The 24,328-nt window shown below is 41.8% G+C and overlaps 1 protein-coding gene across 3 annotated transcripts in view; it reads right to left on the minus strand.

The window, feature by feature from the left end:
• WIPF2 (WAS/WASL interacting protein family member 2) overlaps nt 1–24,328 on the minus strand; it is a 50,005-nt gene that overhangs the window by 16,170 nt on the left and 9,507 nt on the right. The window contains exons 2-4 of one of the 3 annotated variants that reach the window (XM_081805031.1): nt 10,860–11,090; nt 7,110–7,241; nt 456–588 (exon numbers count right to left, since the gene is read on the minus strand). In XM_081805031.1, coding sequence (XP_081661157.1) covers nt 456–588; nt 7,110–7,172 — 196 coding nt within the window. In that variant the 5' untranslated portion in view covers nt 7,173–7,241; nt 10,860–11,090. Of the gene's footprint in view, nt 1–455; nt 589–7,109; nt 7,242–10,859; nt 11,091–18,215; nt 18,657–24,328 lie in introns of those variants that run through there. The other 2 variants (XM_081805032.1, XM_081805030.1) reach the window with 2 other exon arrangements.

Below are 24,328 nucleotides of genomic sequence, written 5' to 3' on the forward strand. Positions count from 1 at the left end.
GAAAACCAGGATCAAGACACTTTCAGCAGTTCTCTGGGCTCTCCTCTCCAAGTCCCATATGGTAAGGGGGCCAGGGACTTAGGGATCCAGGTGTGAGCAAACTCTCCAGAGGCCTATCAGAATGGACACTTGTGGCAATTATAAAATCTTCACTAGCTTCAGCTTAGCGGTTTTTAGTGACACGATGGTCTCCTCAGAGAACAGCCAAGGATGTGCCCTAACGAGAGCACTAGTTACCGTAGGAGATGGGAGTCTTTCCCCAGAGAATACTTCCCAGAGGTCAAAAAGAAACTTCTAAGGTATTCAAATAAAAAGATGTGAAGACAGCCAAAGAACATTCAAAGAAAACTCTCCTAAAGGACAAAATGTTCCCAACAATAAAAATGACAGCCAAGTCTCCAAGTCAATCCTGGGATCCTGGTGGCTCACTAGGAAATGAAGATTATTAGACTCACTCTCAAGGATGGGAGCACTCCGATCACTAATGTTGGTCACCTTCTTCAGCTTGGTCCCTTTGCAGATGTCCTGTAAGAGGGCACCTCGATTCCGCTGCTCATCTCTACTCAGCTTGGGCTGCTCTGTGTGTGCCTAGAGGAAGAGGGAAAAATATAATTATTCATCCTAAATAGTTCCCTTTACCAGGAGCTTGGGATAAATACCTTAAGCCAAGCTGGATTTCATTAATGCCTCTCTAACCTAATCAGATCCTGCACCAAATATCCGTACCAATGTGCGTTCTCATTCTTCTTAGTCCTTCTTCTGTTGTGCCTTCTGTGAAGGGTGCAGGTCCTATTCAGAAGCTCCCAAAAGGAGGCCTTATCTGGGGCACCTGGGTGGCTCAGTCAGTTAAGTGTCCAACTTTTGATTTCAGCTCAGGTCATGATCTTGAGGTCATGAGATCAAGCCCAGGCATAGAGCCTGCTTGGGATTTTTCTCTCTCCCTCCTCCCAACCCCCACCCCCCCAATCTCTCTCTCTTTAAAAAAAAAAAAAAAAAAAAGAGGCCTTAAGTAATACTGAGTACCTGTGTGCTGGGCTTGTGTGTTAGAAGCTTTACATGTATGAATGCAAACACTGACTGAGTCCCGACTATGCCTCAGGCTAAGCATGTTACTTCCATTATCTCATTTAAATCTTGAAATATTTTTATGAAATAAGTATTATTATCATAACCCATTTGGAAAGTGCGAATAGCTGAAATGTGTCCTGAGGCTATGCACCCAATAAATAGTAAAGCAAGGATCCCAACCCAGTTGATTCCAAAATGCCTACTGTATCTCAACTAACAGACCTTATTGCTTCCCTATTACTTTATATTCCTTTTTTTTTTTTTAAAGATTATTTATTTATTTGACAGAAAAAGAGAGAGATAGCGAGAGCTGGAACACAAGCAGGGGGAGTGGGAGAGGGAGAAGCAGGCTTCCCACCGAGCAGGGAGCCTGATGCAGGGCTCGATCCCAGGACCCCAGGATCATGACCTGAGCCGAAGGCAGACGCTTAACGACTGAGCCACCCAGGCGCCCCATTATTACTTTATATTCTAAACAATGTTATAAAATAGACCATATTGGGGCACCTGGGTGGCTCAGTCGCTTAGATGTCCGAGTCTTGGTTCCAGCTCAGGTCATGATCTTGGGGTCATGAGATCAAGCCCCGTGGCATGCTCCACACTCAGTGCGGAGTCTGCTTGTCCCTCTCCCTCTGCTCCTCCCCCTGCTCATGTGCACAAACTCTCTCTCAAATAAACGAGTCAATAAAATCTTTTAAAAATAAAGTAACATAAAATAAAATAGCCGTATTATTCCCATTCCAAAGATGAAGAAATGAAGGTTTAGAAAAGTTAATGTCACATAGTTAGTAAATGCAGAGCTGGTCTGATTATGTCAAAACCCATGCCTTTCCCACTTACCCTATGGTCTCTTCCAACATCCTATTTCTTTTTGAGTTCTTCACCCTCCACCTACCTCTTAAATGCCATTTCAGAGTCCTATCCTCAGCCTCCATCTAAATCCCCCCGAGCAAGCTCACCTGGTCACAGGGTTTGAATATTGCTGAAAAGCCCAAGTATCTCAAATCTTTGTATCTCATCGCCACTCCTGGCCCTGAGCTTCACACCCATATGTGCCAATGTCCACAGGACATCTTCAAATGAATATCCCACATATACCTAAAATGCAACACATCATACCATGTTCCTTACACAATTTTTAAATGTAGAGCTTTTTAAATTAACCACACAGTGGAATTTTTTGGAAACCATTAAAAAATGATTCTAAAATCCATCTGGAAGATTAAGTATAGGAAAAAAACTAAGAAAATGGGACTAGTACCACCAAAAGCTAGGACCAGGAGCACAGGGACAGACAGCCAGATAAATGGAAAACAGAAAAGTCCATAAACAAACCTACGTCTACATAAGAAATAATAAAAGTGGGGGTGCCTGGGTGGCTCAGTCAGTTAAGTATCTGCCTTCGGCTCAGGTCATGATCCCGGGGTCCTGGGACAGAGCCCCATGTCAGGCTCCCTGCTCAGCGGGGAGTCTGCTTCTCCCTCTCCCTCCAACCCTCCCCTCTGCCCATGCTCTCACTAGTTCTCTCCCTCTCTCTTTTAAATAAATAAATAAAAATTCTTAAAAAGAAAAAAAGAAATAATAAAAGTGTATTTCAGCAGTGCAGAAAACACAGACTATTAAATATAAGCTACTAATAATAACTGGCTAAGTTTGGAGAAAAAACAATCAAGTTAAATCCCTACCTTATAGCTTACTCTCAAATTCTAGTTGAGTTATAAAATGTAAATGTAAAAAACACCCAGAGTACTATATGAAAAAAATAGGTAAGGGGAAGGACATGACAACTAAAATACAAGGAAAGACTGGAAGACTTGTTTATTATAAATTATTTACTTAGGAATATAGTAAGTCAATGATAGACTGGAAGGAAAAAGTCATCTGTGACACACAACGGTAGTGTCCTAACTCTATGCAACATTAACATAAAGATGACTTATAAATCAATAGGATAATAAGCAAAGGATATAAACACTGTGTAAAAGAAATCCTGGAGCCAGCAAATATGGAAAAAAAATTAAAAATGCAGGCTAAAACACAGTATCATTATTTACCAATGAAACTGGTAAAAGTTAAAATGTTAACAGGAGACTGCTAGCTTCATGAAGGCAGGGTCTACGGCTCACTATTGTACAGTGCCTGGCACACGGACGATGCTCAAAAAAATGCGCAGAATACGTAACTTCGTATGGTGCTCGTAAGGATTGAGGGGAACAGGTACTCTTTTGTATTATCCAGAGGAAGGTAAATTAGTATGATCTTTCCAGTTTATGTATCAAACACCTTTTTTCCCCGTACCTTTTTTTTTTTGAGAGATGGTGGGGAGGGGCAAAGAGATAGGGAGAGAAAGAATCTTAAGCAGGCTCCACACCAAATGCAGAGCCCGACACGGGGCTGGATCTCACCACCCTGAGATCATGACCTGAACCGAAATCAAGAGATAAGACACTTAACCGACTGATCCACCCAAGCACCCCTTGTACCAAACACCTTTAAAAAGTCTACACAAGGGGCGCCTGGGTGGCTCAGTCATTAAGTGTCTTCCTTCGGCTCAGGTCATGATCCCAGGGTCCTGGGATCGCGCCCCGCGTCTGGCTCCCTGCTCCGCGGGAAGCCTGCTTCTCCCTCTCCCACTCCCCTTGCTTGTGTTCCCTCTCTTACTGTGTCTCTCTCTGTCAAATAAATAAATAAAATCTTAAAAAAAAATTAAAAAATTAAAAAAATAAAAAGTCTACACAAGAATTGTACCTACGAATTAACTTTAAGAAAACAACTAGAGAAGTACACAAAGATGTTATTAATAGCATAAAACTGAAAATAATCTACAAGTTCAATCAAAAGGAACACTGATGGCATAAGCATAGAAGGGAAAATGCCAGTTAAGCTCTTAACGATGTGGAAGTATCTTTAGACAGCAAATGTTTGACACAATCAAGTAAAGAATATTACAAAACATTTAACAAGATTAATATTCTCTTCTACAGAATAGGAATAATAGTAAAACCTATCTCACCGGGTAGTTTTGACAATTAAATGAGATAATAACACTTCTCAAGGGCTTAGTACAGTGTCTGGTGCTCAATAAGCAGTAGTTGTATTGAAAGAAAAAAAGGTACAGACATACCGAATATTTCCAGAAGGATATATACACTAATATCAACAAAAGTTAATTTGGGGTAATAATTCTTTATATTTATTTGAATTTTCTAGTTTTGCTATAATAAATATGTAAAATATATAAAATGTTAACAAAGATTAATGATTAATAGCTTAATATTTTCTATTTTTGTTGGCATTCTCTAATTTTTGCCACATTGTTAGTACAGTAAAAAAAATTTTTAATGATATCACTAACCATTTAATGATGTAAAAAGCCATTCACCATGTATTAATGAGTAACAGCAGATTAGAACTCAGTATGCATAGCAGCATGGGGGAGGGAGAAAAAGGAAAAAAATCAGTAGGTACATACAGCACAGCCTACTTTAAAAAAGTAGGAGATAAAAGGAAGGAAGGAGGGAAAGGATATACACAAAACTATTATGAATGGCTGGATTACGGGTAATAGCTCCTTTATCCTTACCCACAGTTCATAAATCATCTTTTTTTTTAAGTAAATTCTACGCCCACTGTGGAACTCAAACTCACAACTCTGAGATCAAAAGTTCCACGCTCTACCAAATGAGCCAGCCAGGCGCCCCAGCCATGGTTCATAAATTTCTTGAATATATTACTTTTGTAAAGAGAAAATTATTAAAACATTACTCAACATATCTAAAATTGAGTTCACATCCTCCTCCACAAACCTCGCTTTGGAAATGGCACCATCATTCAATCCCCAAACTACAGTCAGTTGTTCCAACCTCCTTCCTCTTCCTTGCATCAGTCACCAAATCCGTCAGATTTTACTGTCTCTCGTCGTCTTCCATCCTTATGGCTTTAGTGCAAACTCTCAGATTTTCAACTGTAATAGGCTTCTATCTCCAAGTCTTGACTTCCCTGTCTCCAGTCTCAACCCCAAGCCACTGTCCACACTGTGAAGGATGACCTTTCTGACAGAGGCCCAGTCAGGTGACTCCTGCTGCTGACAATACACTACCTCCCCATCGCTGCCCAGAGAAAAAGCCAAAACCCTCTGCCTTTGCCTCTGGCTTCATCTCCCACCAGGCCCCTCAAGCCATGATCCAATCCTGGGTATGCTTTCCCACAAATCAGCACCCTTTCATTCTACTTCCTCAATACCAAGTGCCTGCCCTCCCTCTTCTCTTTCTGGCTAAACACTACTCATCTTTTAAAACTCTGCTCAAGTATCACCTCCTGGCTAGAAGCTTTCTCTGACTGCCTCCACTCCCTCCAGCCAGTATGTGAGGCATGCTTCTTTGTGGCCTTCATTTATCTCTGCAAAGCATGGAATTTCCCTGTTGACTTGTCTATCTTGCCCATTGTGCTGGGAGCCTTCGAAGGCAGAAGTTGTCTCTTTTCTGGTTGATGATATTACAGATTATTTTTATTTGCTTCTTTTTCTTATCTGCATGTTTTCCCTCTCTTTCTTTTAATTATATAAATAAAGCTTGTTGGGACCAAGCAATATAGAAGCATAAAGTAAAGTTATCTGGATTTTCTAAGTCGTATGCGTAGCCAATCTCTGAAACTCAGTAAACCCCCAACAAAAGGCTATTGAGTAAATGACTAAGCACGATGCAGGGCAGTAATCCAAGAGGTTACAGAGAGCCAAGGATATATTCTGGGTCCTTGCATCCCACTATAACCAGAGCAGCTCTGCTTTTATCTACTTCACTTATTAGACTTCCATCTAAGTGTAATTTCCATGTAAAATTTCATCCAGAAAGGGGGTTCATACATATCCTCAAACAAAATGTCTAAAAACAAGAACTTATGGAAAAAAACAAGTTGGCAGACCTAACTCTAGTCCTAGTTCTAAAATAAATTAGCTACGCAAATCACTTTTCCTCTTTAAGGCAGTACTTCTCATCTGTTAAATACCTAACACACACATACACCAACACTTTAGGGCACTATTTCTCATTGTTATATAACAACCCCCTCCCCCCAAGGTATTCATTCCCTAAGTTCCTTTCGCTTCTAAATTTTACAAAATTGAATAAAGCAGGGACACCTGGTTGTTTCAGTCAGTAGAGCATGCAGTTCTTGATCTCAGGGGTGTGAGTTCAATGTAGAGATTACTTAAAAATAAAATCTTAAGGGGCGCCTGGGTGGCTCAGTCAGTTAACTGTCCAACTCTTGATTTTGGCTCAGGACATGATCTTCAGGGTCGTGAGATCGAGCCCCATGTCGGGCTCTGTGCTCACCTTGGAGTCTGCTTGAGATTCTCTCTCTCCTTCTGCCCCCTCCCTACTCTCTCTCTCAAAATAATAATACCTTTTTAAAAATTAAAAAATAAAATAAAATAAAAATAAAAACTTAAAAAAAATGAGACAGAGCACCCAGGTTGCTTCTTTCTCATGTGACACCAGATATCACAATCCACATATAGTAAAAGCGGTTGCCTACTTGGTTCAGAAACCACACTGCTTTTTGTCCTCCCATTATCAAACCTTTAAGTCTTCTTAATAGTATTTTCCAGAAATTCCTTTCTTTTTTGATGGGCTGATAGACTTGATGGACTTGGCTTTAGGATGAACTGTTTGGAGTAGAAGAGGAGGAGATGAATAGTAGCAAGAAACAACCACTAGGAGTTGCCATCCCTTTCCTCAATGATGCCAGAGAAATGCTGTACTGACCTTTATAGAACAAATAGTTTTAGGGGCAAAAGACAAGTTCCTACTGTGATGTGACCTGTCCAAATCTCCATTTAGACTGAACCAGGAAAAGAAAACAAGATAAGCCATTACAGTACTAAGAGGATCTCTCAGAAATCAGAACTAGTTAATGAACACAGACTTCACTTAGCTATTCTCTATCTTTCTACACCACATATCTTTGAGTAGAGTATGCCTTACACCAGGAAGCCCTAAGTATCCATGAAGGTTCTGAGAGACCCAGGTGGAAAGATTACCTACCTGATTAGAAGTGGGCGGTGGAGGAGGACCAGGGGGCGGTGGAGGGGGTGGAGGAATTGGCATCCTTGCCCTGCTCGCAGTTGGCACTGCTTTCTCTCCGTTTTAATTTGCAGCTTTAGGTCACTCATATACCTGCAATGAAATGTAAATTCAATGAGAACAACTCTGCCATCAGAGACACTGAGTACCCAGGAGAATTAGGGGACAGGGCATGACATGAGAGAGAAACTAAGCACCTCATCCCCTAGTTCCTCTGTGATAGAGTCCAGGGCTTGGTAAACTTTTTTTGTAAAAGGCCAGATAATAAATACTAATAGTGGGGCACCTGGGGGGCTCAGTCTGACTCTGGATTTTGGCTCAGGTCATGATCTCAGGGTCGTGAGATCAAGTCCCGCATTAGGCTCTGTGCTGGGTGTGGAGCCTGCTTAAGGTTCCCTCCCTCTGCCCCTCTCCCTCTCCCTAAAAAAAAAAAAAAATTAATATTTTAGGCTTTACAGGCCACATATGGTCTGTCACATTTTATTCTTTATTTTGACATTTTTTTAATAATAAGGCTTTATTTTTTAGAGCAATTTCAGGTTCACAGCAAAATTGAGCAGAAAAGTACAGAGAGTACCCATATACTCCTGTTTCCCCTACACACACACGGCCTCCCCCACTACCTACATCCTGCAGTTGGACATTTGATACAATCGATACCTCATTACCACCCAAAGTCAGAGAGATCCAGTCTCTGGATGGCGACAAAATGGTAGCCAGGTTTTTTCTACAGTTGGGTGACCACGGGTCTGCCATCCAGTTTCTTGTTATGCCCATATGTAATAATGAAGCTTTCACACTGGCTCAGCAGCACAACAAAATGGAAACCTATGCAGACATTACTGGTTCTGAAAATACCACTAATGAAGACTAACAAAGCATCGCCTTATATTTTAAAGGAGAAAAGACATTTTCAGGCTGGAAAATTCTTCTTGCTGTGTGGCCAATATTCACGAGCACTTAAACATTTCCTCAAATGTCCAAGCTCAGAAGATAATACGGCAACAGAAATGGCAACTGAAACTGCTGGTCAGGCCAAAGATGAACTGCTGACCAGTCTGCCAACAGACCATCTGATGGGAGAGAGTGATGGCATGCCTAAGGATGCCAAGTACCTGTTCCGCTTGTACATGGCCCTGAAGCAATACCGAGAGACCGCATGGACCACCATCATCATTGCCAGAGAACAGCAGTCTGCTGGAAACTATCAGAATGCTCACGACCTTCTCTTTAGCATGTATGCAGGACTTAAATCCCAGATCAAAATTCCCTCTGAGATGGCCACCAACCTCACGATTCTGCACATATGATTCAGCATCTTCTATACTAGTGAAGATTCATGTTAAAAATGGAGATCATATGAAAGGGGCACGTATGCTTATTCGGGTGGCCAACATCAGCAAGTTTCCGTCACACATTGTGCCAATCCTGACGTCCATGGTGATCGAGTGTCACCAAGAAGGCCTCAAGAACTCTGCTTTCAGCTTTGCAGCCATGTTGATGAGGCCTGAGTACCACAACAAAATAGATGCCAAATACAAAAAGAAGATCGAGGCCATGGTCAGGAGACCTGATACATCCGAGACAGAAGAGGCCACAACCCTGTGTCCATTCTGTGAATTTTTTCTCCCAGAGTGTGAACTCCTCTGTCCTGGATGTAAAAATAACATCCCATATTGCACTGCAACAGGTCAACACATGTTGAAGGATGACTGGACTGTGTCCACATTGCGACTTCCCTCCTCTATACTCAGAACTTAAGATCATGTTAAACACTGAAAGCACATGTCCTATGTGTTCAGAAAGATTAAACTTCGCTCAACTAAAAAAATCTCAGACTGTACCCAGTACCTGCGAACAGAGGTGGAGCAGTGAGTGGCCTGTGCAGGAGGCCAAGTTTCTACCCCTGGTGGTTTCTGGGTACAGAAAAAAGAAAGACTCTCAGGTCATAGACATTGTACAGTTGCCATTGTAGAGTGGCAAAACAGTGACATATAGCCTTGCTGTTTATTATACTTCATAGAGTTCCTATTCAAAGTCTTACATATTCTATGCTCTACACTGTTAATAGTAGCCCATGATGTAACTATAAATATTCAACTTTTTGATAACCTTTATATTTTGAAATATCTCCTTTAAAATAAAATCGTTGATTAGATATTGGCAACCTGTATTTTATATATTTGGACAAATGTATAATGACAACTACACACATTGTAGCATCATACAGAATAGTTTCACTGCCCTAAAAATCTGTGTCTGCCTATTTCTCCCTCCTTTCCCCCAACCACTGGTCCTTTTTACTGTTTCCACAGTTCTGTCTTTTCCAGAATGTCATACAGTTGGAATCATATAATATGTAGCCTTTTTCAGATTGGCTTCTTTCAATTAGTAATACTCATTAAGTTTCCTCCATGTCTTTTCATGACTTGATAGCTCTTTTCTTTTTAGTGCTGAATAATATTCCATTGTTTGGATGTACAACAGTTTGTTTATCCATTCACCTACTGAAAGACATCTTCGTTGCTTCCAAGTTTTAACTAATTATAAATAAAGCTGTTATAAATATTCTTGTGCAGGTTTTTGTGGGGACATAAATTTTGGCTCATTTGAGTAAATACCACTGACTGTGATTGCCAGATCCTATGGTAAAGAGTTACATTGTATAATAAACTGCCAAATTGTCTTCCAAGTGGTTGTACCGCTTTGCATTCCCACCAGCAATGAAGGAGAGTTCCTGCTGCTGCACATCCTTGTCAGCATTTGGTGCTTTCAGTGTTTTAGATTTTGGCCATTCTAATAGGTCTGTAGTAGTGCAATTTCACTGTTGTAATTTTTCAATTCTCTGATGACATATGAAGTTGAACTTCTTTTCATATGCTTACTTCCCATCTGTGTATTTTCTTCAGTGAGGTGTCTGTTTAGGTCTTTTGCACAGTTTTCAATATGGTTGTTTTCTAATTGTTGAGTTTTAAGAATTCTTTGTCTGTTTTGGATAACAGTCCTTTATCAGATGTGTCTTTTGCAAATATTTTCTCCCAGTGTGTGGCCTGTCTTCTCATCCTCTTGATTTTTACATTTTAAAACTACATTTTTAGGGGTGCCTGGGTGGCTCAGTCGTTAAGTGTCTGCCTTCGGCTCAGGTCATGATCCCAGGGTCCTGGGATCGAGCCCCGCATCGGGCTCCCTGCTCTGCGGGAAGCCTGCTTCTCCCTCTCCCACTCCCCCTGCTTGTGTTCCCTCTCTCGCTGTGTCTCTCTGTCAGATACATAAAAACTAAAAAAAAAAAAAAAAAAAAACCCTACATTTTTACGTTTTAAAAATGTAAAAACTATTCATGGTTCATGGGCATTATTAAAACAGACTATGGACCAGATCTGATTCGTGGGCCATAGTTTACTGACTCCCAGTATAGTCACATCCTTGGAATCTGATCAGAGCATTAATACCATGTGAGAATTTAGCTACTTATCAGGTCACAAAAAAACCTATACAGCTGTCCTCCTGTTACAGTCTGCTAGTGATCCGCACTTTACAAATGAGACAAACCAGGGAACTGTCTTGCCCTAAGACATTAAAGTGGGGGGCAAAAATAAAACTAAAACTCAAGAACAATAATTCACCCAAAAAGCTGTTCCAAAGAAATCCCACTTCTTGCTCCCCCCTCCAAATCAGAGCCAAAATAACATTATCACTGGGAATACAACTTACAGATGACAAGAAAGGTTCAAGACACGGTAATCAACTTCACGAATTAATCCAGGGAAGAACTGCTTCCAAGCACGGTGATTAATGAGATTAGGACACAGGAAATCTCACAGGTAGCCCCTAGCACAGATGAGAGACCATGTGTACCAAGCCAAGCCTAAAAGATCAAACCAGCATGGCAATCCACTGAGGAAGTTTGGTTCTGAACTCTTGACACAGGTGATCACAATTTCCCTGTGAATAAAGGAGTAACCACTTAAACATTTCCCTCAATGCTCTCAAAACCATTTAAACACTTTCTCAATGATGAAAGTAAAGGGCAAATATTCCAAAGGTTCTAAAAACCAAGAACCTTTAGAGGCGGGTAGAATTTATCAGAAACATGACTGTGAAGGTCTTCACAATCTTAACCCTTCCAATAATGCCACTACAGGCTGGATGCCCAAAAGAGCTTTTTGCTCCAATCACAAAGAACTGGACAGTACACTTTGGACAACTAGACTTTGGCTAAATGGTTCCCATGGGGAATGGTGTCTGAACTCACTTCAAGAATTGAGCAGCTGACCATCCTTCAAGGGAAAACACCTTCTGATGTCTGGTTTCAAAGCTAAGTCTAGTTTTTCTTTGCCAGGGATCATACTAGACTTTAAAAACTGATCAAGGGCGCCTGAGTGGCTCAGTTGGTTAAGTGACTGCCTTCGGCTCAGGTCATGATCCCGGGGTCCTGGGATCGAGTCCCACATCAGGCTCGCCCTGCTCTGCGGGGAGCCTGCTTCTCCCTCTGCCTCTGCCTGCCACTCCCCTGCTTGTGCTCTCTCTCTCTGTGTCAAATAAATAAATAAATATTTTTAAAAAATAAAAACTGATCAAAATCGGGGCACGTGGGTGGCTCAGTCGGTTAAGTGTCTGCCTTCGACTCAGGTCATATCTCAGGGTCCTGGGACTGAGCCCTGCTTCTCCCTCTCCTGTTGCACCCCCCTCCCCCACCTTATGGTCTTTCTAATAAAATCTTTTTTTTTTTTTTTTTAAGATTTTATTTATTTGACAGAGAGAGACACAGCGAGAGAGGGAACACAAGCAGGGAGAGTGGGAGAGGGAGAAGCAGGCCTCCTGCCGAGCAGGAAGCCTGATGCGGGGCTCGATCCCAGGACTCTGGGATCATGACCTGAGCTGAACGCAGACGCTTAACGACTAAGCCACCCAGGTGCCCCTCAAATAAATAAAATCTTAAAAAATAAATAAAAACTGATCAAAACAGTAAATCCTCATGATCCATCTATAATGGGGGGGCATGCAAATTTAAAATAAAAGGAAGATACAGAGAAAAACACTTTCTTCTGTTTGAATTCTCTGGGTTCACTCTGACAGTTCCCCCAAAGCATTTTTTTAAAAAGCTAGCAGAGGGGCACCTGGGTAGCTCAGTTGGTCAAGCATCTGACTTCGGCTCAGGTCATGATCTCAGGGTCCTGGGATCGAGACCTGTGTCGGGTTCCGCACTCTGTAGGGAGTCTGCTTGTCCCTCTCCCTCTCTCCCTTCTCCACTACTCATGCGCTCCCCTCTCTCTCTCCCAAATAAAATCTTTATTTTTACTTTATTTATTTATTTGACAGAGAGAGACACACCGAAAGAGGGAACACAAGCAGAGGGAGCGGGAGAGGGAGAAGCAGGCTTCCTGTGGAGCAGGGAGCCCAACGCGGGGCTTGATCCCAGGACCCTGGGATCATGACCCGAGCTGAAGGCAGATGCCTAATGACTGAGCCACTCAGGCGCCCCTCAAATAAAATCTTTAAAAATAAAAAATAAAAAGCTAGCAGAAAACAATAGGAAATAATAATAATCTATTCAGAAACAAACATTTTCAACTAATTCCAGTCACCTCAGTTCCTGCCTTTTCTGAGTTTCCAGTTCTACCTACCTTTGCCATTGCCAGGACTGAAATGGTCTCCTAGAATGATCGGGAAAAGAGACTCAGACAAGTCCCTAATTCTTTTCATATCCACAGGTAATCCAACCTACATGCTACAAAGTAAGAAATCACTTAGAGGAACAACCTTATGCCTAACAGTGAGCACCGTTTATAAGGCAAAACAGTAATTCTCTAGCAAGGCACATCTTTTTTTTTTTAAAGCAATCCACTGGAGGGGCGCCTGGGTGGCTCAGTTGGTTAAGCAACTGCCTTCGGCTCAGGTCATGATCCCGGAGTCCCGGGATCGAGTCCCGCATCAGGCTCCCTGCTCAGCAGGGAGTCTGCTTCTCCCTCTGACCCTCCTCCCTCTCATGCTCTCTGTCTCTCATTCTCTCTCTCACAAATAAATAAAATCTTAAAAAAAAAAAATTTTAAAGCAATCCACTGGAAAAGACCACTAATATAATACACAGTTACAGATGCCTTCTTAAAATAGGCTCAATTCAAACTCCAATTTCAAAATAGACCCACTTAAAAAAAAAAAATCACCTTCATCAAGAGACAGGCTTTTGTGCTGACAACCAGCAGTGCTTCTCAACCTTTCTTCTGCCTCCACAAAGACTGCATGAGTGACATGCTATTATTGACACTGAGTATGCAATGATACACTATGGTCGAGTATCACTGCCTCCCATTTTACAGGTGAGGACACTAAAGCTCCAGAAGTGGGAGCAATCGCATGCATGCACACTAGAGAGAAAGACTGATCTAAGGGCACCTGCCCAAGATCATTCTGTAGCAAACTGCAGATTTAGGACTCAAATCTAGATCTTCTGATCCCCTGCTATTTCACTAATCACCCCAAAAAACATTTGCAATGGAAACTGGTTTGGTGTAGCAATTTCCTACTATTTTCCCCAAATGAAAATTCAACCCACCCCAAATTTCTATTTTATTAATAGAATACAAACAGCTCTTTCTATGTTTCCCAAGAGCAGCCCAACTTAAGTAAATTTACATTAATACAACATTCCTTCCCCTGAAAATCCCCAAAAGCTTTATTCAAACTAATTTAATATTGATACAATCACTAAACCAAAGCAGAGGGTCTGCTTTGAGAACTACCTTTAGTTAAAAACAAGTGAACCAAAAACCCTTCATAAAGTTTTATAACAGAATGACAATTTTTTTTAAGTAGGCTCCATGCCCTGCATGGAGCCCAATGCAGGGCTTGAACTCACAACCCTGAGATCAAGACCTGAGCTGATATCAAGAGGCAGACACATAACCAACTGAGCCACCCAGGTGCCCCACAGAATGACAAATTTTAGTGACCAACTACTTTTATTTATTTTTATAAAAAGATTTTATTTAGGGGCGCCTGGGTGGCTCAGTCATAAGCATCTGCCTTTGGCTCAGGTCATGGTCCCAGGGTCCTGGGATCGAGCCCCGCATTGGGCTCCCTGCTCGGAGGGAAGCCTGCTTCTCCCTCCTCCACTCCCCCTGCTTGTGTTCCCTCTCTCGCTGTGTCTCTGTCAAATAAATAAATAAAATCTTAAAAAAAAAGATTTCATTTATTCATTATTCATTTGAGAGAGAGAGCACAAGTGGAGGGGAGAGGCAGAGGGAAAGGGACAAGCAGACTCCCCACTGAGCAGGGAGCCTGATGTGGGACTTGATCCCAGGACCTGGAGATCATGACCTGAGCCAAAGGCAGACGGCCCACTGACTGAGCCACCCAGGCACCCCGACCAACTACTTTTAATCAAAGGACAAATTCAGTCCTTCTGGAAGCACTGTGTACTGCAATTTTTTAAAAAGTAACATTCCTGGGGCGCCTGGGTGGCTCAGTCGTTAGGCGTCTGCCTTCGGCTCAGGTCATGATCCCAGGGTCCTGGGGTCGAGCCCCACATCAGCAGGAAGCCTGCTTCTCCCTCTCCCACTCCCCCTGCTTGTGTTCCCTCTCTGTCAAATAAATAAATAAAATCTCTTAAAAAAAAAAAAAAAAGTAACATTTCTGAGATTAAACCTAAGAAGAAAAAAAGGGTTCTTTCCAGAATTTTAAGTATTTCCTTTCTGATCTTTTAAATTAGAACTACAAACCTCACCATCTGTGTTCTTCAGAGTCCTTGATTTTCAGAAATATTGTGAGGCTGCCTCCAGCTCAGCAACACACCAATTCTCATTACCTTTTTAAGCCCTTCTATCTTAGAAACCGTGATAGAATAAGCTATTCACATCCTCAGGAGTCAGTTTCTTTGAAATCAAGTTCAGAGAGCATTATTTCAAATCTTCCTGATGTCAAATTTATCACAGAATTCAGAGATAAGTCTTCATAAAACTCAAGCAATGCACTTTTAAAAAGCACTCTCTTCTATTCCTCAAAACAAAACCTATTTTTCTATTCAATTTCCTAACATTTCATTCCAAATATGTATTCCTACATTTTAAGAGTAGGAGACTTCCCAAGTACAAAGACACTGACCTTTCACATTTGATAAACGAAGAATCCAATTTAGTTGTTGCTTTTTTCATATATTTAAAATTATCTCAAAAGTATTCTAGTTACCACTACCATTTGGGGCCTTTATTCAAATGGCATTCTGCTACTATAAAACCCAAGTTTCAATTGCAAATTATTTTTAAAAGAAAAAAAAATTTTAATTCTAAATCTAAATGCTATCTACTTTCATGCTAAGAGACCTCAGGTAACAGCACTTTCCTTTCATCTCAGCTTTGATTACCAAGTAAATTACAGTTTTTGTACTGAAGTACCCAACAAAATCCCATAGGGGAGAAAAAAAAACTGACCTTAAAAAGTAGGCTCCCTCCCTCAGCAAAGTCTCAAAGGCCTTAGTTTTACCTTACAGGAATCAGTTATATGAATATGAATTTGGGATGTCAATAAGAAAATTCTTTCCCCCCCCTTTTTTTTTAAGTACTCTCTATGCCCAACATGGGGCTCAAACTCAGGACCCAGAGATCAAGAGTCACATGCTCTACCAACTGAGCCAGCTAGGCGCCCCCCTCTCTTTCTTTCTTAAAGATTTTATTTATTTATTTCAGAAAAGGAGAGAGCGCAAGCATGAGTCAGGGGAGGGGGAAAGGGAGAAGCAGACTCCCTGCTGAGCAGAGAGCCCAATGTGGGGCTCGATCAAAAGACGCTGGGATCACGACCTGAGCGGAAAGCAGATGCTTAACTGACTGAGCCACCCAGGCACCCCACTCTCCTTTCTTAAATACATGTTCAATTTTTTATTTTTTAAGATTTTATTTTTAAGTAATCTCTACACCCAACGTGGGGCTCGAACTCACAACCCCGAGATCAAGAGTTGAGGGCTCCACCAGCTAAGCCAGCCAGGTGCCCCCATGTTCAAGTCTTTAATATCCTATTAAACCTCTCCCCAATATAAAGAAACAGAGAAGGGACACCTGGCTGGCTCAGTCGGTTAAATGTCTGCCTTCGGCTCAGATTGTGATTCCAAGGTCCTGGGATGGAGGCCCACATTGGGCTCCTCGCTCAGTGGGGAGTCTGCTTCTCCCTCTCCCTCTGCCCCCTTCTCCCCCTACTGGTGCACTCTCTCAAATAAATAAATAAATTTAAAGAAACAGAGAGACAGATGAAACAGACATTTCAAGATCCTCTCTGAAAGACCAATAACTCTGCCTACTCTTGTCTCCAGATAATCTAAAGAAGAGAGCTGTGTCTTCAAGAGGAAAGATTCTAGACATTCCCCTCAATGGAATTCTGATTCAACAGTTCAAATCAAAATAAATCTAATAGTATCAGAGATAGAACATAAATGTTTGGCAGAAATAGAAAATCAGTTGCTTTGGAACAAAGAAAGTCACAATGCAAAATGGGGTTTGTGTTTGGTGTACTTTAATCCCAGCCAGAAGGAACTATAGCCTTGCCTAATGTGGGTTCAATAATCCAGGTAGGTGGGGTGGCAAGACTTTCCAAGCATAGACATTAAAACCCATTAATGAATCAAATGTTCATAACCACACAACAAACCCTAGAAACATTCACATCAAACAAGTTCAAAATGAGGGGCGCCTGGATGGCTCAGTCGGTTAAGTGTCTGCCTTAGGCTCAGGTCATGATCCCAGGGTCCTGGGATCAATCCCCACATCAGGTTCTTTGCTCAACAGGGAAGCCTGCTTCTCCCTCTCCCTCTGCCTGCCGCTCCCCCTGCTTGTGCAAGCATGTGTTCTCTCTGACAAATAAATAAAATCTAAAAAAAGAAAAAGAGAAAAGGAAGAAACAAGGAGGCTATGTGCTTGGTTTAGTGCTCCAAACGTTTTTAACTTGCTGAATTCATTCATTTATGAATTTATTATCCAGTGAATATTTATTGAGCACCCATCACTTAATCCATTCAATAAATATTTCTCCACTAGGTGCCAAAGCATTGTTGTATAACAATGGTTCTAAGAGGAATGATTCTGTCTCCCAGGAGACATTCGGCAATGTCTAGAGACATTTTTGATTATCATGACGAGGGAGTGTTACTGACCTCTAGTGGATAGAAAACATTCTATAATTCCTAGGACAGCCCCCCCACAACAAAGAATAATCTAGTCCAAAATGTCAATAATGCTGAGGTTGATAAACCCAGTTCTAGAGGCTGAACAAGTTTCTACAATCCTAGGGCTTACATTCTAGGGGAGGAGATAAACAAGAAAACAAATAAAATCTCATATCTCAGTTACTGATAAAAAGAAAGAAAAAAAAAAAAAGAAAGAATCATGAAGGGTGAAAGTAGGAGTATGGAGGAATGTTCTCTTAGATAGGGTTACAGGGAGGGGGGCTGGCTCTCCACAAAGAAGTCTCTCCATGAGCAGAGCAACCCCTATGAACATCTGGGGGAAGAGCACTCCAAGAATTAAAAAACAGCAAGTAAAAAGCCCGAGATGGGAACGAGCTTGACATGTCAGAGAACTAGTAAGAAAGCCAGGGTAGCGAGAACAGAGTACAGACAAGAGTGGTAGAAGGAAATCTGAGACCTTACAGGCCATTCTCCAAATCCCTTAAAACTAGTATCCTTCTCCATCCAATATGCCTATACCAAAGAAGTTTAAACCAACTAACAGTTCCATGCCCAAAGTAAACAAGTTCAATCAGTTATCTCATCAATCCCACAGACTGTACTTGATCGCTTGGTTTAAGCACAGCTAGGGACCCAGATACTAACTGGAAGCCTTCCAGGGTTAAAAATCACCTGATGATAATGTCTGCCTGTCCACCTGCCCTTCAATTTTGCTCCTGAAAAGCAGTACAGCACGGCAAGGTAGGAGTTCATTACCACAGTAAACACAATGGCATCCAGTTCCCAAACCAAAGAACCCCAACATGGGAGAAGTGCCAGGAGCTACCTAAGAGTATTCACATGCCACTCACTCCAGGAGACTAACAAACAGCAGGAGCCAAACAGGTTCCTATACTTACGTGGGAACGGATGTCAACACAGAATTATGAACACGCTTTTCTGTGTTCTAGGACAGAATATAGTGGAGGGCTTCCACTAAAACATTTTGGTTTCTCTAAATAAAAAGAAACAGACTAGAATAACTTTCATGTTACAGATACCTTACCACCCTTCCCCTAACCCGTGCAAAAAAAGCTTTATATAGTTTTAAAAATAATCCACAGCCCTCTTCTCTCAATGGAGAAGGTGCTACCTTCCCCTTGAAATTCAATTCAGTCAAACCTCCGGTGAAACAGATTTCTGTCATGCATAGAGATGGAATTAATTAAAACTCCAAGGTTACTCCACAAAGGGTAAAAAATCATTTTTCCAACTGCAGGCATTTTCCATCAGGGAAATTCAACTATGCAGCAAATCTGATTGATCCAAAACAAGTAATAAAAAAAAAAATCACATATGCACCATGAATATGTATTTTTTTATTTTTTATTTTTTTTAAAGATTTTATTTATTTATTTGAGACAGAGAGAATGAGAGACAGAGAGCATGAGAGGGAGGAGGGTCAGAGGGAGAAGCAGACTCCCTGCCGAGCAGGGAGCCCGATGCGGGACTCGATCCCAGGACTCCAGGATCATGACCTGAGCCGAAGGCAGTCGCTTAACCAACTGAGCCACCCAGGGGCCCTGCACCATGAATATTTAAACTGAAAATCCTACAACTCCTACAACTAAACCTGAATGTTTAACTCTCCACATCAATGATTTTTCACTGTTACAAGCAGCACACAAGCCTGAAAGAGAAAAGGAAAGACGTAGAATAAAGATATGTAACTGTATGATGAAATCCTTTCAATATAATTTCTCTAATAAGAAACGTTAAGTACACATCCCAACGATGCAGCTTTTCCTCCTAATATGACACTCCTCTTGTCCTAGGTTTGTTTAAAACCCTAGAAACAGGGACACCTGGGTGGCTCAGTCAGTTAAGTGTCTACCTTTGGCTCGGGTCATGATCCCAGGGTCCTGGGATCAAGCCCCACAATTGGGCTCCCTGCTCAGCGGGGGTCTGCTTCTCCTCCCTCTGTGCTCTCTCTCTCAAGTAAATAAATAAAATCTTTAAAATAAATAAATAGGGTGGCCTGGGTGGCTCAGTCGGTTAAGTGTCTGCCTTTGGCTCAGGTCAGGATCCCAGTGTCCTGGGATCCAGCCTCGAATCGGGCTCCCTGCTCAGCAGGGTGCCTGCTTCTCCCTCTCCCTCTGCTGCTCCCCCTGCTTGTGTTCTCTCTCTGTCTCTGTCAAATACATAAATTAAAAATAAACAAATTAATTAATTAAACAAAGCCCTAAAAACACAAACTCAGAAGTCTACTTAGTCACATACTACTTGATGTAGTAAATATTAGATACCATGGGTTATTCCCACATACTCAGGAGCCAAGTCCTCTTATCTAAAATGATGACAAATCAATGAGAAGTCTACTCTTAGTTCAATTAAATAACCACAGCTGCAAAGAATGGCTTCATAAAAAAAGATGGATAGAGATTAATTAATGCAAGAGAAACTGTAAATTAAATATCTGAAAATCATCCTAAACAGAGATCAGGGAATCACCTCACCAAACATCATCGGCCCCTACTACACCCCTCAAAGCAAAAAGAAAATCCTGTTAATGTGAAAACACTACAGTACTGGAAACGTGGGGGAAGGTGTACAGAAATAGTCAACTGCAGTAAATCAGTAACAGTTCAAAGTAGTGCTTCATAACACAGCCAGTGAACAATAATCTGTTGAGACAGTAATACTTCAAATTTTTTTTTTTTTTAATTTGAGAGAGAGAGAATGAGAGACAGAGAGCATGAGAGGGAGGAGGGTCAGAGGGAGAAGCAGACTCCCCGCCGAGCAGGGAGCCCGATGTGGGACTCGATCCCGGGACCCCAGGATCATGACCTGAGCCAAAGGCAGCCGCTCAACCAACTGAGCCACCCAGGCGCCCGAGACAGTAATACTTTAGATTTCACATTGTTTTCATGACTTCACTCACCAAAACCGTTTCAAAGGAACTTGCTGTTTCTATGGAGCTATTCATCTTAGAATGTAAATCAGCTCCATGTGAGAGCCAACATGACTTCCTTAGGCTATATTTTGGCTAGTAACAGCCACAAGATTTCCAAGAACTAAGAACTAGGATCCTACACTTGGCCTCTACAACATTGTAAAACATGTACTGTTTGGTTCCTGACTGCCAAGCAATTCACAGCAACCAAGGACCAGCTGCGAACACCTCATTTCCAGATGCCTTACAGACTGGTAGTAAAAGATACAGCCATTTTTCTTTTCTGGGCCTTAGGAATCCATAATACAAGAAGGAGAAGAGAATGTGCCCTTTCATATTATCAAAGTTAAAAACAAACTTCAAATCACAGCTTTTAATATCTCCAAAAATGATGCTGCATAAATCCAAGGCAGATAATTAGTACATCTGTTTTCAAAGCCTGAGTCAATTTTCCACTTCAAAAAAAATTTAACAAATTCTTGGATTTGGACAGTGAAATGATGCAGAGAGTAGCTCAATGTTCATAACTAATACTTCCTCCCCACCCACACAGGCCAGGAACCAAGCAACCAAGCAATGGGTCTAGAAGTGCTGGCTAAAAAAAATGGGAGTCACACAAGGCCAAAGTTATTAACATTAGCCAGCTTTTCACCAGAGAAGAGAGTTAACCAGATGAAGGACACACACTCTAATTTAGAAATCCAGACCAATGCCAGACAGACTAAAACACAGTCTGAATACAAAAGCAGTATTACGTGGAGCCTGAGAAGTTTGCCTCAGAGACTTGGGAGTAATAAAGGTTTAGAAGACCCTTCTAAAACAGTTTCCAAACTTGCCTGAAGATAAAACCCATCTTAGGGTATTTGTTTAAAACACACACCCATGGGGCGCCTGGGTGGCTCAGTCATTAAGTGTCTGCCTTTGGCTCGGGTCATGATCCTAGGGTCCTGGGATCGAGCCCCGCATCGGGCTCCCTGCTCCTCAGGAGGCCTGCTTCTCCCTCTCCCACTCCCCCTGCTTGTGTTCCCCCCTCACTGTGTCTGTCAAATAAATACATAAAATCTTCAAAAAAAACCATACACACACACACGCATGCCTGGGCCCTAATCCAGACCTACTAAAATCAGAAATCTGGGGTGCCTGGGTGACTCAATCGTTAAGCGTCTGCCTTTGGCTCAGGTCATGATCCCAGGGTCCTGGGATCGAGCCCCGCATCCGGCTCCCTGCTCAGCGGGAAGCCTGCTTCTCCCTCTTCCACTCCCCCTGCTTGTGTTCCCTCTCTCCCTGTGTCTCTTTCTGTCAAATAAATAAATAAAATCTTAAAAAAAAAAAATCAGAAATCTTCCAGCAGAGAGATCTATATATTCAACAAGCACCTTAAGTAATTCTTGGTCTTAGGGAAGTCTGAAAAACAGTGTTCTGAAGGAGTATTAGTACTCAATTACACCAACACTATTGTGACTGAATGGAGAGCAGCAAGGAAAAGCTGATGAATATGCTGGTTAAACATAAATGTGTGGAAGGCATTTATCAGTGTTCCCTCATGAAACACCATTAAAATAACAGCAAAGGGATGTTTTTAAACTCATAAGCCTTAAAAAACAAAGAAAATGGAAAAGGATGCAACAGCAGAAAGATGTCAACAAAATTTTGGAAGCTGGAAGGCACATGCACTAGTGACAAGTAACCTCGCAGAAAGGAAAAAGTTAAACGCTTGCAGCAGAAAGTAAATTCCCACCACAGAAAACTCAGAAAAAGCTCAGAAACTGAAGGCACCTGGTACCTCTGAACAAAGTGGGGTTGGAGGGGCTAGAACAGGAGAACTGACTAAAAGTCTATGTAAGAAAGAGATCCCCTCGGGGCGCCTGGGTGGCTCAGTCGTTAAGCCTCTGCCTTCAGCTCAGGTCATGATCGCAGGGTCCTGGGATCGAGCCCCACATCGGGCTCCCTGCTCGGCGGGAAGCCTGCTTCTCCCTCTCCCCCGCTTGTGTTCCTGCTCTCACTATCTCTCTGTCAAATTAATTAATTAATTAATTAATACATACATACATAAAAGAGATCCCCTCTGTCCCTTGCTCATGCTGCCAGGCAGAGGGCCTCTGAACCAAGTGAGCAGTTACAGCCTAGGGCAAGAATACCAAAATGAAAACAGGGAGATCGAGTGAACCTCTATCTACTCAACGATGAGACCTCTTCCCCTCCCCAGCTCTGTTCCCCCACTTGGCTCCAAAACACCTGCTGCTGGGCTTGTCTTCTCTAGCAGGAGACTAGAGAAGTCCTCTCCAAGGAAAACGATCAGCTGCCAATACAATCTACAGTGATGCCTACCACTTGATGAGCCAGGGCTCCATACTCAGAGCTTGTAACTGCCTCACTCTCAAAAGTAAACAGCCAAAAATTACCAGATATTTGAAGGAAATCTCTAACAGGAAAGACAGGAATCAAAGTAAACAAAACAGAATTCCTAACAACATGTAAAAATACTTATATATAAATTCTGAGAACAAAAAGAGCTCCTGGAAATTTAAAACATCAATAGCAAATATTAAAAATACAATAGAAGAGCTGGAAGAAAAAACTCAGAATATCTGAAAACTGAATGAGAAAAAAAAAAAAAAAAAGACAAAATCACGAGGAAAAAAAAATTAAGAAGACCAGTGTAGGAATTTCACCATCTGGATAACAGGGGTTCCCAGAAAGACAAAGGAGAGAACTATCAAAGAATACATTATCAAAAATATAGTACAAGAAAATTTCCCAGGACAGATCGAAATACACTTCAGACTGAAAAGGCTCACTGAATGCCAAGCATGATGAATTTTAGAATAGTCACACAAAGGTACACAGTCACATATCATTGTATTTCAGAATACCTGGGGTAAAGACAACACCCTAAAATCTTTCAAAGAAAAAACAAATTCCACGGGTGCCTGGGTGGCTCAGTTGTTAAGCATCCGCCTTCTCTGCCTTTGGCTCAGGTCATGATCCTGGGATCAAGCCCCACATCAGGCTCCCTGCTCGGCGGGAAGCCTGCTTCTCCCTCTCCCACTCCCCCTGTTTGTGTTCCCTCTCTCACTGTGTCTCTGTCAAATAAATAAAATCTTTAAAAAAAAAAAACAAAAAACAAATTCCATACAAAGAATCCAGAATCAGAGTAACATCAAACTTCACAATACTACTATTAAAAGTTAGAAGATCACAAAACGAGGCTTAAAATTTCCAAAGAAATGCCATCTCCAATATAACATTTTATATCTAGTCAAACTTCCAACCAGTGTGTGGGCAGAAACATGCAAGGTCCCCCAAAATGCACCCCCTCCGATGGAACCCTTTTTCTTTTCTTTTTTTTTTTTTTTTAAAGGAGAGACGCAATTTTTTTTTTTTTTTTTAAGATTTTATTTATTTGACAGAGACACAGCAAGAGAGGGAACACAAGCAGGGGGAGTAGGAGAGGGAGAAGCAGGCTTCCCGCCGAGCAGGGAGCCCGATGCGGGGCTCGATCCCAGGACCCTGAGATCATGACCTGAGCCGAAGGCAGACGCTTAACAACTGAGCCACCCAGACGCCCCTGGAACCCTTTTTCATAAAGCCTCCGAAAGAGGGTCCACTAAAGTATTTGTACTGAAAAGAGATTTATACTTTGTCAGAGTTTAGGGATGAATCGGCAATTGGTACTCAATAAATCAAGCAGAAGGAAGGAAGAAAAAAAGAAAAACAAAGAATAGTGATTATTATACTTAAAGGGAAAATGTGTCAGGAAATACAGTATAATCACAGTACAGACAGTCATTATATTGGATGTCAATTTTTCTTCTTTAGGCTACATTTACCTCTACCCTCCAGGCGCCCCAGGGTTGTGGTTTAAATTCCATCAGTACAGGGCGCCTGGGTGGTTCAGCCGTTGGGCGTCTGCCTTCGGCTCGGGTCATGATCCTGGGGTCCTGGGATCGAGCCCCGCATCGGGCTCCCTGCTTGGCAGGAAGCCTGCTTCTCCCTCTCCCACTCCCCCTGCTTGTGTTCCTGCTCTCGCTAACTCTCTCTCTGTCAAATAAATAAATAAAATCTTAATAAATAAATAAA

Source organism: Leptonychotes weddellii, chromosome 15, assembly GCF_054177405.1.
Source record: "Leptonychotes weddellii isolate Sample4059 chromosome 15, ASM5417740v2, whole genome shotgun sequence".
NCBI classification, from domain to species: Eukaryota; Metazoa; Chordata; class Mammalia; order Carnivora; family Phocidae; genus Leptonychotes; species Leptonychotes weddellii.